Source organism: Pyxicephalus adspersus, chromosome 4, assembly GCF_032062135.1.
Source record: "Pyxicephalus adspersus chromosome 4, UCB_Pads_2.0, whole genome shotgun sequence".
Lineage (NCBI taxonomy): Eukaryota > Metazoa > Chordata > Amphibia > Anura > Pyxicephalidae > Pyxicephalus > Pyxicephalus adspersus.
The window spans coordinates 88,953,308-88,970,033 of record NC_092861.1 but is presented as its reverse complement, the minus strand read 5'-3'; the positions used below and the strand labels follow the sequence as shown (position 1 = coordinate 88,970,033).

The 16,726-nt window shown below is 38.9% G+C and overlaps 1 protein-coding gene across 1 annotated transcript in view; it reads right to left on the bottom strand.

Annotated features, from left to right (window-relative positions):
- TBPL1 (TATA-box binding protein like 1) overlaps positions 1–8,744 on the bottom strand; it is a 10,086-nt gene extending 1,342 nt beyond the window's left edge. The window contains exons 1-6 of the mRNA XM_072408922.1: positions 8,612–8,744; positions 5,286–5,465; positions 3,789–3,871; positions 2,611–2,674; positions 1,490–1,593; positions 1,072–1,166 (exon numbers count right to left, since the gene is read on the bottom strand). Coding sequence (XP_072265023.1) covers positions 1,072–1,166; positions 1,490–1,593; positions 2,611–2,674; positions 3,789–3,871; positions 5,286–5,420 — 481 coding nt within the window. The 5' untranslated portion in view covers positions 5,421–5,465; positions 8,612–8,744. The remainder of the gene's footprint in view (positions 1–1,071; positions 1,167–1,489; positions 1,594–2,610; positions 2,675–3,788; positions 3,872–5,285; positions 5,466–8,611) is intronic.
- Positions 8,745–16,726: the final 7,982 nt, after the last annotated feature.

Here is a 16,726-nt window from a genome sequence, read left to right as displayed (position 1 = left end):
TTGTCCCTTTCTGCAATAAACACCTTCCTGATCACCAATTTTCACAATGGGACATTGGTTCCAATTTAAGAATAAACTGTCTCATCCAACCTGATTCACACCCATACTGGAATATAGCAGAAATTTAAACCAAACCTGCCTACCTGCTGAAGGGCAACAAAGTATCCAAGAGTGTTCCTTTCACAAGCCTATACTTATTATGATATAGGATGACCATATATCTCTCAGAACAATAAGCAGGCAAATCCCTATGTGTTCCATACAAGTGGACTTACCATTATGCCAAGACCTACAATACTCCTTATCAAACACTGACAGTCGTGAATATGTATTATGCTGTACCTTAAATTCCACTGGCACTCCACTCCAAAAAACATAGAAAGAAACCAAAGAAAACCATACCTTGCAGTCCACTTATGCTGGCCCCTCCACCTTCCTAAATCACCTACTGTGAGTGAAACGCATAAATGCAAATGGTAGAGTATTGGAAATATTCTTACTTTGCCTCCATCTTTTGCAAAGCAAGGTGTGGCATTACCAGGCAGATACCTGTAGAGTGCAGTTAAAGCTAATGTTTGTGGTAAGACACTCAAATCCATTGCAAGAGCATCTTCCCATGAGATTTTACCTGAAACAGGTTTGTACCCAGAAGGGCGATGACTGCAATAAGGGCAATGTAAGTGTAATTCTACCTTTACCCTTTAAAAAGGTACAATTTTCACCCACACATATTGGGTGACATGTAAAGGGGGAGGGGGAGGGGGAGGGCTGGCAAGCATCAATGGACCTTCTATATAAATGGCAGATTCGCTTAAAAACAACAACAACAAAAAACATTGCTGTAGTGACAACCAGTCTGTTTTTGGGTGGTGACTGAATTATTGGGTCACAATACAGGGGCTGCCACCCCGTCTTAAAAAAAATTCTGGTTTGAACACTAGGCTACTTTTTTAAACTTTTAAGAGATCAAACTTTTAGGAACATTAATATAGAGATAAAAAAATTCATATTGGTTCACAACTGTTTTAGGAATATGAAAAGATATGTGAAAAGTATCAATACAAATATTACCTGTTACTGTGACACTTCCAGTCGAGAAAATCTGCAGTGTTGTTCTTAAAGTCTTTATTCTATAGCAAACTGCAGGGTGAAGCTCAGGTTCATAACTGCACAAAAACAAAATATGTAAAGACCTTACTTTATAAAGTCTCCTTTTCTGAATTGTAGAATAGCCTCTATTACTCTTCATCTTCCCTTCACTTTAATATTCCCCAAATGCACCAGCAATGATTATGTTCAAGAAGCCTAAACACTTCACTTCTATCAATTACTTTACATTGAATATTAAAGGTGTTTTATGCCATTTTGTCTTTTATCTCAATGTTTAATATTCCCCATTTTCCATTCTAGAGGTGGAAAATGTAATAAAATTCAAACATTTTACAAAGAAATCACATCAGCATGTTACATCAGATATGAGAACACTTACCTAGCATTAGGGCGATTTTTCTTGGTAAATTCTGGGAGTCTTATTTCAAATGGCATATTACACACAGCCAGAACATTGACAACTTTAAACTCAGTGAATTTGACCTGAATACAAAAACAAAGTAACAGTCATTTATAATAGAAACATCTCAATATTAATTCATGGGTAGATTTTTTTTTTATTTGCATAGGCAGCTAATGGCACTAAGCAATATTCCATTGTGTTTATGAATAAAGGTTTGTGAAGTAAATTCATCTCTCAGATTTAATCGCCTGCGAAGTCCTAATCTAGACTTTTTATAAAGGTTTTATTTGCATACAGACTTCCTAGGGAGGAACCCCCACCTAACAGAGGTATATGCAAACCCTGAAGTTTCCTCCTTTCACACAGTTGCTAAGACAGATGCACTTTAAAGCCCAATGCCTTTAGGAACCATAATATTCTTCTGTTAGTTTCCAGGTTTGCTGGATCACCCAGATTCATGAATGAAAGTCTATCTTCTCCAGTCTTGCAGAGCATTAAAAAATCAGGCTATAATGTAATAAAGTTGTACTGAAGTTCTACTTTAATACATTATGGCCTGATTTATTTGCAATCAGGCAGGATTATATAGCAGAATGGGATAGGCCATGTCCCTTCTGCAATAAAACATACTCACCAGCCTGATTGCTTCCTTAGCTCTCAAGATCACTGAGCTGTGCATTGCCAGAACCCAGCATATATGGGCTTCCGCTGCCACTGCTGGCGCAGGAGTTATATCATCCCAGCACCGTGAATCAAAATGGCTTAAGATCTAAACAATAAAGAGATGAAGGAAGAACATGGCGGTACATGCGGTGCAACAAGGACAGGCGAGTATATATGGAGTTTGGTTGTGCTAAGACCATACTTGTTCAGTAATCTAAAATGTACTGCAGCCACAGAAATAGCATGAGAACCAGACTACTAACATTATTAGGAGAGACGCCTTAACATAGATCATTGTATGTATATAGTTTTATACTGCATGGATGAGAACTATAATTGTTCTAGCCCGCATGGTATACATGCATTTGTTGCATAAGGTAATTAAAAATGTATAACCATTATAAATACATAAACAGAGGACATTAATACTGTACCAAAAAGCCAAGTTTCTGCAAAGAACGAGCCAACCGTCTAGCACCAAGTTTGGCTTCCTCTTCACTAGAACAGAAAAGAAAACAATGAGCCATTAACTGTTGGGGCAAGTTTAAAATAGTAATATAAAGTATGCTAAAATACACACACACACTTGGTGCTACCATGTTTATATTCTTCTGGAAGGTAAAGGTTTCAAAATAACCCCCCTGGCTTTCTAATTCTGTCCGTATTTTTATGCAAAAAGTGGTACATTGTTTTGCATGAAAATTCATTTTACATTGTAGGCTTATAGTTCTTAGGAATAACTCACCGAAATATGTCCAATATTTAATAAATGTAATAATAAACAATACAAAAATCTGTTAAAAAAAAGGGTTCATAAAAATACAAAAACCTCTAATATAACAGTATATAACTATACAGTATAGTATATAATATATGGATTTCTTTGTATTGAATTCAATAATTCAATACAGCTACTATTGAATCCAATACAAAATTATTTGAATTTCCTGACGCGCCTCCCGCACAAACCGATGCATGCACCAACGTTACCGGAAACATCACTGCATTCGCCGGGAGATTGAGAGACGAGGACGTGTCCCGAGGACCTGCACGGACAGGCAGGATGCCGATGGGACAAGTTAGGTGTTTTTCTTAATGTTTTTAGCAACCCCGAGTGTGGCTCGGGGTTACCTCTTTTTACATGTTTTTTTTACCCTGAGCCACACTCGGGAATACCGCCAGGGGGGTAATGTCTACTTCCATATTTCTATCATGATAAGTTCCTTTTAAATCTGAAAGCCAGCTTTTTGCACCAAATTTTTCAGCTCCCCACACCTGCTATGACCAATATATAGTAGGTCTAATTCATATGGTTTGAAATCCTTTGCATTATCCAAGGTTACAGAAATGTAGTTAGAACCCAGGCCTGAAACTTTAAAGGAGGAAATTCTACCATGAGAGATTTTGTCACTGTTGTCCCTCATAACTAAAACATTAATTTTAGACTGACATTGCCCTTAATTAGTTTATAATAGTCCTAAAAGTTTAATTTTTAGAAATATAGAACTGTGTGCAAGTTAGCATTTTATATTTTGACACAGCAGGATACAGATGTATTCACTAATCATCACAAGACCTGTCCAGATGACTTTCATTTGAAGACATATTTTACCTGGTAGCCCCTGTACAAATCACTTTTCCAGATGACCAGATTGTAGCAGTTATTCTAGGCTTTCTTAGTTTCATTAACACTTTCTAAAATAGAGAGAGTGAAAACACATATAATTAGTGCAAAATAAATAAATACTTGCATTTATCAAGGAAAAAAATAAACAAAACGGAAACAGATAAAGATAAACAATAAAGAAAAGACAGGGCATTGGTAAACTTTTCCACATTAAACATATTTAAAATCTTTTAGGTATCTGCACAGTAACATTAAAATAAAGTTGATATGAAAGATAAATAACCGTTTTTATCTGACTACAAAGGACAATTACTATTGTTATTAACTAAAAAAAAAACACAAGCAAGAGTTAACATGCATGCATGTAAAAAATGCATATCCAGGGATACAGAAAGGTTATGACATATGCAAACCTTGACCTAGGTTCAGCACACATCAATGCCCCCTATAATGATCAAGGAAGATGAATGGTAGTGTTATTTGCCAATAGGAAGGGGGCTCAGTTCCATGTGCAAATTTTAATTTGCTAATACTTTGCCTTCCCTCCTCATCAAAGTGCTAATGAGTCTTTGTTCTCCTCTATGCAATGCAGGCAGATCAGATCATTCATGATGTACAGAGACATCAGTGTGCTCTACATTGCTTCCTGAAAACATAAGGGTTATGGTAATGTACACATGTGATGCTAAGATTCCATGAATGAAGGGGGTGAGATGTGGACTGTAAGAGACTGAAAGACTGAAAGAAGAATGAACGAGCGCTGTACATACAGCACTGTTCTGCTCTATGGATAAGGGAGAGGGGGAGAACAACAGAGCAGAATCCCGCTGCGCTCTCTCCCTTCACATCCATTACAATCGTTTGTCATCTGTGGATCCGCCAGGATGGATCACGAAAGATGAGCACACACCAGATTCTTGTCTGATAACAGCCTGAGGCCATTAACGGATGAGAATCATCTGACGTGTACGTAGCCTAAGTCTTGGGTCACACAGGAGCACCCCTCGATTTAGGTAGGAGTGAGTAAGCACCTGCCTTTAGCCAGGTTTCAGGAGGCAAGTTGGCTACTTGATAACAACAACCACATTCCTCTTACCCTAAGGATAGGGGGAAAAGGGCAAAATGATGCTGCATGACCCTTAACCAGGAAGTTAGTTGCTTATAGTTTAATACTGAATAATCATGACAGAAAATAAAATATTCTAAGTGTATTTTCTGTTGAAGCAGGATTTCAATGAGACTTAAAGACCTTTAATAACACCGGCATTGGACATGACAATGGGTGATTCTGACACACACAATAAATCCCTGATTAAATTAAACCCCTAATCACACGCATTAAAAATGAAAGTTGAAAGCTGATTGGCTATTAAAGACCAGATAAAAGGTTAATATAAAAGCATACATTTATCATGGCAGCATATCCATGTTCATAGGTTTAAAATACACAGTTAAGAGCAAAGACAGAAGAAAGGTACTCACTCCAACTTCACGCTTGTATATGACATTTACCCCCTCCAATGCAATTTTTCGCAGGTTTAAATGACATCTGGTTCGGAACACACATACTACATTTGTGATTAAAATATCTAATGCCACATCACTCTCTGCATCCATTGAGGTGGATTACTCGATTCTTGTACAAACCATGAAGAATGCACCCTAAGAAAAAGATAAACACAAACAATATATAGGTGATTACAGCAAAATTTTTCTTTTACAAGTATTTTATGGAAATATTTTCAAGAAGTAATAAACAAAACTATATCCATATAAACAGCAATATTATTTTAGTATCAGTTGTAAAACTGAAGATTTTTAACTTAATTCTATATATATTAACTTAATATACATAATATTTCTAAAACACTTTTACTCAAAGAAACAAATCAACATTAAATACATAATGCGCCCTTTACACTGATGACACCTAGGGTTATGGGTCGAGATTGTTTGCTTTCAGACTGTCTCTGCACAGTGAGAAAGGAAAAAAAGTTGTTTTTCACTGTACTTACTAAAAGGAAATGCATAGTCTTTTAAAATTCATTCAGTGTTCTCCCCAGCCCCTTTTAGCTGGGCACACCACCCAGCACTTTTCAGCAACCACCCGGCTGTTTTTGAGTGGTTGCTAATGATTTGGGTCACAATACAGGGATCATCACCCACCTACAGTTTCTTCCCAAAAAGAAATTCTGGGTTGAGCACTGACTACTAACATACATACTAGTCTTTCCACGTGACTGTTTACATGCCAGGAATATCAACCCTGACTCCTAATTCTCCCATAAACCCTACTAAATTCACTCAGTAATATGGATTGTAAATTGAAGTATAGAGATCAGTAAGCATGAATCCTCATTAAAAGTGTCCAGATTGGTGTGGCAGAGCACAAAATCAGTGCTGAAATTGAAGGTTATGTAATCAGTGCAGCACAGAACAAGCATGTGCACTAAAAACAATTGATCTATTCTTTTTTTAAATAAAAAATCTGCCAAAACAAAATAGTGTTCTCCCCCAAAAAGACTTTTAGTTGGATGGCTTGAGAAATGGGATTACCTAACATGTATGACAGGTTTAGGATATTACACCATACAATTGCTGTTATATAAAAATTAAAATATTGAAATGGTAGGAACACTACATCCACAAAACAAATGCCTCAATGCACCACACACTGCTGTAAGTTGCTGTACTTTGGGGGGAGATGGCTGGGACCGGAGCCATCAAACACATCCTGGGACCGGATTTGGAGAGAGAGGCAGCCCAGACCAATCCTTGGGATCAACTAGAACAGTGCCGCTGGCAACCCCTGTATTGTGACCCAACTCTTTAGTAAACACCCAAAAAACCGGGTGGTTACTGAAAAATGCCAGGTGGTACGGCCAGCTAAAGGTGGCCCGTGAGAACACTGTATATAAGTATAGTCTTGTTCAATATTCAGTGTGCAACATGAACATTTCCCCATCATATCTTATTTAAAGCGGACCTAAACTCAACATTTTCACTTTACATAAAAGGGTAGACAACCCTTATATGTAATGAAAAAATGTTAATTATTTTATGTTTTAAAAAAAAAGGGTGCAGCACCTCCCCTTTCAGTCTTAATAGCTGCGGCAATCAGGACTGAATAGGAACACGAAGCCCTCCCGGGATACCTATGTCACGCGTCCCGGGAGGCTCTAGGATGCTCCATCTGTGCATGCCCTAATCTCGGACATTTGCAGTAGGGACATTTTTTTTCTATTAAGTGAAAGAGATGCATATCTCACACAAAGGGAAGTGAGAACGGCTCCCTTTTTTCCCCCCTTTACAGGGGCTATGTCACCCGATCTCACACCTGCCCAATGCTAGATCGGGTGAGGTGGCAAGAAGACGAGAAAGAAGACAGAAGATGGCGGTGCCCCCTCAGTGCCAGGACAAAGAGGAATCCCAAGACAACATGGGACCGGATCGCAGGAAGGAACACCGCCATTGAGGGACCTCCAGGATTAAAGGTAAATGTGATTTGTTTAATTTCAGTTTAGTTCCTCTTTAAATATTGATTTGGACACAAAAAGGGATTCAATTTTCATTTCATGGTTATCCAATTAGAAAATAAAAATCAGTCTGTTCAAATTTTAATGCTGCAACAATCACATTGTGAAATGTAACATTTTCATGTTATTGATCATTTATTTGTAAGAAATATATTGAAGTTTATGGCCAGCTCAAATACATAACTTGGCTGATTCTCCAATAAATTCTAATATACAAGTTGCCCAGACTTATACAAGAGATAAGATGGGAGGTGAATACGGTAGCCATGACAAGTGTGTCATTCTGTCTGCTGGGCCATAGAACCCTCCGTAACAAAAAAAACATTAGACACACAACCACGTGGTATGGCTAACAAAAGTGATAAAAGACTTCTTGTATGTCAGTTCAGCAGAACTAAAAGTAATGGATGACAGTTTCAGTGATGAGATTGGGGACATAGAAGTGTTTATATGAACATAAATCTCTGCAACACCCCCTTCCCAGTGTCACATGACCCAAACCCATTATTGCAATGGAAATAAACCCAAAAACTGAAGCTTTACTTTGTTTTAGGGAACAACTAGAATCATGACTAAGCAGTATACAGCAAAACATACCTGTTGTCTCACATCCCTCCCTAAAATAAAAGTGCACTTCCTGGTGTGTGTGCCCCTAAGCAATTCTATAGCTGTATATCTGTACAACAAAATCTAAAGCTACACACGCTAAGTGCTCCAATGATCCTCCATTATTGACCCACAATACTACATACATTAATGCTGCAATGACACAACATTCCTAGAGCTGGGCAGAGCACACATACAATTTCCTGTGCCCCTCCATCCCTTGATGTCCCATTGAATGACGCCCACTGTCATGCAACCACTTCCTGTAGGGCCAGCTTGTCATGGACACGCCCTCTGGGCACAATCTGGGCATATGATGTATAGAATATCATTCAGATGTCACAACATTAGCACTGCCCTCACTGGAGGACACAAATCATTCACATTAATGTGTATGAAGGGATCTGAGTGCAATGTAGTCTCCATATTCCTGTCTGTGATGAATCCAGGCCTTGGTCCTGTAGGGGATTATACATCCCTGAGGAATGGCTGACACAGCGGGCAGGAGATGAGTGCAGACCACTGAGGAGCCATCATTACAATGCACAAGACCAGTCATCTCACTGCATATACCGAGCAATGCCCGGACACTGCAGAGGAGGTCACTAAGGACAGTACGGACACAATGTTCCGCTGATAGCCGGGGCTGCGGTTACCATGGCCTACCTGTATGTGCACCGTCTCAGCCGGTGCAACCTCTACACAGCGGAGAGCCCAATCAGTCCGGACCGGAAGCAGAGCTAGGACCTGGTAACCCTGGAGCGCACTCCCCACCGCTCCGCCCTCTCACCAATCAGCGAGCGCTGCATGAAGCACCAATAACCTATTACGGCTCAGGCACATTCCCCTCCGCGCTGGTTAGGAGACTGTCTGTGATTGGCTGGAAGGAGGGTCGTGGCGGTTAGGGGTGTGGTGTGGGGTGGTCGTGCTCTTTGTTTGGGATTTTGTGGATGATGGAGAGTTGGGATGTGAGAGTCACTTCCGGGATGAGACTTCCTGGGAGGAGATGCGGGGAGGATTGTGTGTGCGACACTGCTCGTCCTAAGGAAGATGGGGAGGGAGGATGTGTTAGCTGACACACAATATGGGGCAATATATGATATATAAAGAAAGGAAGTCAGCTGCCTGGCTGTCGTGTTTACAATCACAGGCCTGGTACAAACACACACAGGAATAGTGTATAAACATAATAAACATAATGGTCCAATGGCTGTGTCAGACTAGTCAAGTTATAAAAAGTCTATATTGAGCAGGTATTATAATTTAATGAATGTGTGTGAATAAAAAATGCCATAATAAAACTTCAGGTTCACTGCACACAATTGCAGCACACAAATGCAGCACAAAATAAATTAAACTTAGCTTATGATGTGCCATGTGTATGTCTCAGATCAATAGATTTTAATGAACATCAATGCTGATTGGTGGTCATTTATACCCCCCCCTCCCAAATTAAAGTACTACTGAATTCATATCAGTCTGTGTTACCACCATGTTTCACTGTCTCTTGCAGTGAAACAGTCTGACTTGCAATAAAAACACCAGCTTGCTGTATTCAGTGCAGTGATGATCATCAGGTCACACCAAAGATTTTGTAGCTGAATAGATAAACATAGTAGCAGAGAGATGTATGAAGATACAAAGGTATTGATGGGACAAGGCTCTGAGGTGGATGTGCTACAACACTAATGTTCATCAAAATTGTATTTTCAAGTTTTGTATAGAGCAGGAAGGGGTTAAAAACCATTATCCATGCATTTCATTCTGTCTGCACTCTGCTAGGGATATTTTTCTTCACTTGCTTTTCAAAAGATTCAACAGAGGGAAAATCCAGGTTTGTGACAGTAAAATACTGAGCCCAGTGCAGAATGCAGTGGCTGAGAGTGAAACTAATGTACAGCACAGGGAATGCTGGGATCAGAAGTGTTTAATGTACAGCCACAAGAGTCCCCCACTTATCCTGCATTTTATTATACATGCATTTGCAGTTACATTTTACTTTTCTTACAGAGAAATTGGGGATCGGAAAGTAAGGGGATAGCTATGTGTGACAGGGTAGGAGGATAGTCCCCCTGAATGGGAAAATATCCCTGATTGGTATTGGGATTTTATGCTTGTGACCCCGTATCTGGCAACTTGGTATGTTTAGAGCTCTAAAATTTAGGTTAGTATCAGCTCTTAGGGTTCCCTTTGTATCAATGTACCGAGTGCAGGGGCCAGAAGTGTGTAATGTGCAGAGTACAGGGATCAGAAGGGGTCAGAAGTGTGTAATGTGCAGAGTACAGGGATCAGAAGGGGTCAGAAGTGTGTAATGTGCAGAGTACAGGGATCAGAAGTGTGTAATGTGCAGAGTACAGGGATCAGAAGTGTGTAATGTGCAGAGTGCAGTGGCCAGAAGTGTATAATGTAGAGAGTGCACGGGCCAGAAGTGTGTAATGTACAGCGTGCAGGGGTCAGAAGTGTGTAATGTACGTATGACAGAAAATCCCAAATTTTGATTTGCCACCAGAATGAGAATACAGGAGGAATTGTCTACTGGGAATATTTGTTCCAACCATCTAAGGAGGTCTATTTGCTCCTGGTGAAGTGATATCTTGGCATGTTAATTCTTCCCACTTTTTTCTACATTATTTACTTGAGGGTCTCTTCATTGTATAATTAGTAACTTGTTTAGTATGATATTTTTGTTGGAGGTCACCATAATATGTTTAGTGTTGATTTTGTCTTTTTTGTTTCAGACTGTAAGCTCTTCCACCTACTGAATTTTAAAATTTTCTATAAGTGCTTCCACCTCCAGTACGCTTCCTTAGACACCAATACACTAAAAGCTCCTCTACCTTTTGAATTCCTCCCCTATACCCTAATACTGTGGTGCTCAACATTTTTTCATCTGGGGGCCACTGCTGACATTAAGATAAAACACGCGGGCCATAAAACAAACATTAAACATGTTTAAATCTAGAATGGGTTTAATTTAAAATGAAATGTTTCTAGTTACTGTAACGGACATGCACCAAATAAAAGAGATGACAAATCAAGAATTTCTGCACTCACCATTATATGCTCATTATATTAATGCAGTGGTCATCAAACTTTTTTGGCCACTAGGCTTTTCCAGGGGTGGACAGGAGCACACTAGGCTGGATTCTCTCTCGAGTCCTGCCCTAATTGCTCCGCCCCACCAGGAACGCCTCCTGAAGGCAATTCCCTCTCCTCTGCAATGCATATGAAGGAGAGGGAATGTTCTCTATTCACCCCAGCCGGCATGAACACGTCCGCGGCCGGGGTAAATGGGGAACATTCCCTCTCCTCCTTATGAATTGCAGAGGAGAGAGAAATCCCTTCAGCGAGGCACAGCAAGAGGAGGCTCAAGAACTGCAGCAACTCCGGGATTTTGTTCTGGCCTAATCCCGGCAACCCAAGGCTCCAGAGCCACGGGTTGCCGGCCAGCATTAGGCCGGATTGGCCAGGGGGCATTAGGCCAGAACAAACTACCGGCTAGGCCATATCTGGCCTAAAGGCCAGAGTTTGCTGACCTCTGTAATAATGTACCAAAGAGCAGAAACTAAACCAGTTATAGGGTGCTGCTAACCGTCTTTGTACCCCAAAATCCCTGCAATGGAACTTTCCTGAAAAATGCAATTCATGTGACAGATAGCCAAGGGGTACATGCTCTCACTACTACATCTTCAGGTCCCTACATCTCCCCTGAGAAATTAGGGTTCACAGAAGGTAAGTGGCCAGCTATGTGTGACAGGGTAGGACGGTATGACAGGTATAGTTTTTCTTATCTTGTGATGGCGCAACAGCAATACAATTTGAGGGGAAATTAGCCACAAGAGTCCCCTACTTATCCTGCATTTTATTATACATGCATTTTCAGTTACATTTCCTGTTTCTTACAGAGAAATTGGGGTTCATAGATAGTAAGAGGATAGCTATGTGTGACAGGGTAGGAGGATAGTCCCCCCTAATGGGAAAATATCCCTGATTGTTTTTAGGATTTTATGCTTGTGACCCCGTACCTGGCAATTTAGTATGTTTAGGGGTCTGAAATTTAGGTTAGTATCAACTCTTAGGGTTTTCTTTGTATCCTGAAAATTTCACATTTCTATGATAATCAGTGAAGATGATAGCGTGGGCAGACACAGCTCTCATGCTGCTGCTACCGGTAGGATTATCTCACAGTACAAGGTGGGCCAGGAGCAGACACAGCTGATTGTCAGGTCTATAGTACACGCCCACTCTCAGGGAGCTCATACTGAGCATGCTCAGGTAGCTCCCTCTCCCGGTAGCACGATCTTATTATAAAAAAAAAAAAAAAATAACATAGGAGATGCACGCACAATAATGGACTGTAAGCTCTTCCACCTACCACTGCCTGATTCTGACGGGTGGAAGTGGTGACTGCAGAGAACAGCAGTGTAATAAGAGTGACGACTGTGGGCTGGAAAAGAATGTTACATTGTGGTTGCACTTCTACTTACTGGATTTAGGATCATACTAAACATATCTAACTACTAAACGGCACTTGCTACAAAATAGCAAACAAAAAATATACCCAAAATATTAAAAATTATAATAATGTCTAAAAGTGTAAACAAAGTTCTAAAAAATCTTATCAATTGTATTTTTAGTAAAAGGTGTCTTTACAGTTGTTTTACCTCTAACTTGTTGTAAAAGAGTCAATGTGACTGTGTCATTTCCTAATTAAAATTTAAAGCCGGTAGGAGAAGCCACATTACCCAGCAGGAAATTCAGCAATCGGCACACCCAAGAGTACAGGATACCACCAGCAGCTCCATAAGGGAGATTTGTTTTTATTTATTTCTATTGATTTTTTTTTCATGCAATATAAGCCCCTTATATTGCCTTCACAGTGGAGATCAGAGACCCATGCTGCTGCCTGGCCATTCATCTTGGATTCTGACTTTTGGTGTAAACAAAACAAAATGTAAAAGAACAGTTTCACTGCAAAGCAAAATACCACCAGACAACAGGAGCTTCGTAATCACCTGAAAGTCCAAGGGGTCTATTTATAAAGCAGTCAGTCTGTCATTTACTGAAACACTCCCTGATGCAGAATCTTCCAAGTCCATGTGTTTCTATGCCAACAATTAATTCTCCATCAGGGAATGTTTCAGTGAATTTCAGATTCACTGCTATATACATAGGCCTCTTTGTATGTAATGTGCTGCATAATACATGCACCCAGTACTACCTAATACCTTTGCAGTGCATTTTTCCCTTATCAGTTTTTCAATATAATATGTTACGTAAGATAACCATAAAATAGTTTTTTGCACACAGCTGCAGCGGATCGCACCAAAGTTCCCAAAAGCAAAAGGTAGCTTTTGGCTGCATGTTTCCTGTTTGAAGATTTGCACTGCAGCTATTGTTGTGTGCAAAGGTGGTTACCTCCAGTGGGGTGTGGTAGTTTTTTTGGGTGCCTGGGAGCTGCCAATATTGTGATTTTGTTACTGCAGGTGTGAAACAGATAGCAAGATCTGTATTTTGTTATGCCCCTTTTTAGGCTCCATAGACCAGAGAAAAATCCTAATACACCCCTTCATTTCTGGATGACATAAACACTACATACCAATAATCAAAGGGCACCTACTATTGAAGCTAAAAAGAACTAAATTAAAAAAATAAAATAAAATAGACCAAGCAAGTGCATTTATTTTACTGCAGAAAGGATATTACCAGTATGGTAACACATCCACTATGTGTAAGGACAGGTAAGCTGATATATAGTAAAATTTGAGTCCGGAGTTTCACACTCTGCCACTGCTAATGGCTATAAATCTGGCATTATATAGTGGTGTTTAGTATCCAATTGCCACCTTTTTATGAATCAGAACAAGAAGTAAGGATATGTTTTCCAATAGTAACACAACTACTAAGGAAGAATAAAAAGAATATATATACATTTTAAACATACACGACATGACATCAGTGCGCACTGGACTAAAAGCATAGAAAAAGTTCCTTGAATGCATTATAAATTAAGTGTAAAATATATAGAATATGTTCATGTTTGCCTAGAAAACTAAATAAAGATCAGCTCTGTGAAAGCAGTAGTCATATACAAAAGAGTCTCCCTCTTGTGGTAGCTTGAGGTCATGAAGTTTCAAGACTTTATTTGGTACAAAGGTTTTTATTGAAACAAAATACCGAAATAACAAGCAAAACATCCCACCAGCAAAGCAACCATAAACAAAACAAACAGAACAAAAAACATAAAGCAAATAGAAAACTTAGAGATACAGAATGCCTGTGATCCACACAGGAATTGGTAAATTTAAACTTTACAAAAGGAGGAAAAAAAACATATTTTTTAAAAAAAGAGAGAAAACACACATGGTTTAGCCGAGAATAATAAATTAAAATAAAATGAAATAATAATAAAAAAAAGTGTGTGTGTGTGTGTTGGGGGGGTTGAAGTCCTGTTACTTCAAAAGATAAGTATAGTTAGTGTCATTAGTCATTTGTATCATTAGGAATAGCAGTAATTTTTTTCATTAACCATAGTACCATGCATACAATTCCTAACTTCTAGGAAGTTCAGAACACAAGTTTTCCAAGCAGAAGCAATAAGTTGTTTAGTAGCCATAAAAAATGTGTGTATTAAGAATGGTCGACATTAGGAAAAGGAACATGAAACAAAGCATGTCGCAGATCTTTAGATAAATTAAGGCCTAGTATAGAGGTAATCATGGTATACCCTGATCCACAATCTAGACACTTTAGAACATTGGCACCATATATGACCAATGGTTCGCCAACACTGCTACAGCGGGTTAGGTGAAATCGCTCCCGGGGAGGAATTCTTATCAAACAAGTAAGATTAAAATGATTGTTTGCACGCATCTGTTAAATAAGCAAATGGGATCCTGACTGTTTCTATAAGAACGGAGCAATATGAGGCTAGTTTGAAGTCTACTAAAAGCGATTGGGTTGCTGCCACCACTTGTTTGATACCGTTCCACAAGAGAGGTTTGCCATATATATATATGAACACCAGATCTCCTTTCTCCTGATGAAGCGAAACACGTAGAGAAAGTATTTGGTTGTACCCCTTTTAGTATACCCCAATTTGAGAGTCTAGTGTACAAGTTATGTTTTTTATTTATTTATGTGACATTTTAAACAAAAGGTAAAGTGATGTAATTTTAAATAAAGTTTTTGTTTTTGGCCTTTAAAGTCCCATGTAACTTGGTGTCCTTCACCAAATACGTTGTTCACTTTATACTTAACTGAATCCCTTAGCATTAACATATGTACCACAAACGGACTCACATCGCTAAATCTAGAAGATGGAGGGCCCCAGATAAAACTAGACAAAGATATCTCATGAGCAAGAGTTGCTTCTATAGGCACCCATAAGGGATAGGCCTTGTTATGGATAGAAATAAGAGGTGTTATTTGGGAAGCCTTATAATGGGAATACAAATGAGGTACTACAAGACCACCTGACAATTTGGGCCGAAAAAGTACATTTCTAATGATTCACAGAATTCCAGATCCCCAGACAAATCTCAAAACTTTTTTTTGTAGAATCTGACAAACATAAGGAAATTGTGCAGAAAGAACCCTCATTGGATAGAGAATCTTGAGCAAAAAAGTCATTTTATTAGCGGGTATATGTCCGAACCAGGCAAATTCCAAGATTTCAAGAGAGCACAAAGTGTCCTAAGCAGAGGAACATAATTGACCTTGATTAAATTCGTAGGAAAGTCTTCTTTTTCCTAACTGTTCAGATATTCATCATTTTGTAATAGGTAAAACAATGTATCATATACGTGTTACAGAGTAATTTGTGTATTGTAGGGGTTTTATGTACATGTGTTCATCCTAACTATATATGTTTTGCACATGGGTTATTTGCCAAATGCATTTAGCTTAGTTCTTTAAATATTTTAGTAAGCATCTATTTTCACCAATTTTATATCTTTATTACTGTCATTAGAGTGGTTAAGAATCCTTGTATAATATTATTTATGGCCTTCATGGTCACCTTCATATCACTCAAAGGGTGATTATCAGTCCAGTTTGTTTAGAAATCAGGGTCTTAAAGACCCAAAAATACCTCCACTTTTTGCTGCCTAAATATGTCATTGTTCAGGGATGTGCACTATTAGGCTGATGAAATCTGGCGGCTAAACCCAAAGTTGAATTTGAAAAACTCTGAATTTTCTGGCGGCTAAACCCAAAGTTGTGGCATTAAGTGGAGATACAGAATACAATTTCCCAAAATTCAGGATACAATTTGTTCACTGATTGAGCAGGTATTTAGCCCAATCAATATTAGTGACTGGTGTGGGATGTGTAAGAAGAAATGAATCCCCTTTTATAAATAAAAATAGATCACTGGTATGTGGAAAGAAGGATGACTTAGTAATAAATTGCTACCTGTAACATCTAACAGATATCAATATTGTATTAAGTGGGTGTGGGTTCTTTTCATTTATTTTTCTATTTTATATTACAAAACTCTGCATATTAGTATTTTGTTTATCTGTTATGTGTAAGTGTAGAAGAAGACGGTTATTGTGATGCTAAGACAGGAAAGTGGTAAAACCAGCGGCATCTCCATGTCCAAACTCAGTTATACTCACTCTAAAGTCAAAAGCAAATGAAAACCATGATGTTCAATGAAGGCCACTGATCTCTACAGTAGTGTTGTTCGAATATCTCACTATTCGATTCGATGGCCATTCGATCGAATAGGCCAATTTTGTTCAGGACATCAAACGTTGAATTTGAACACCATTAAAG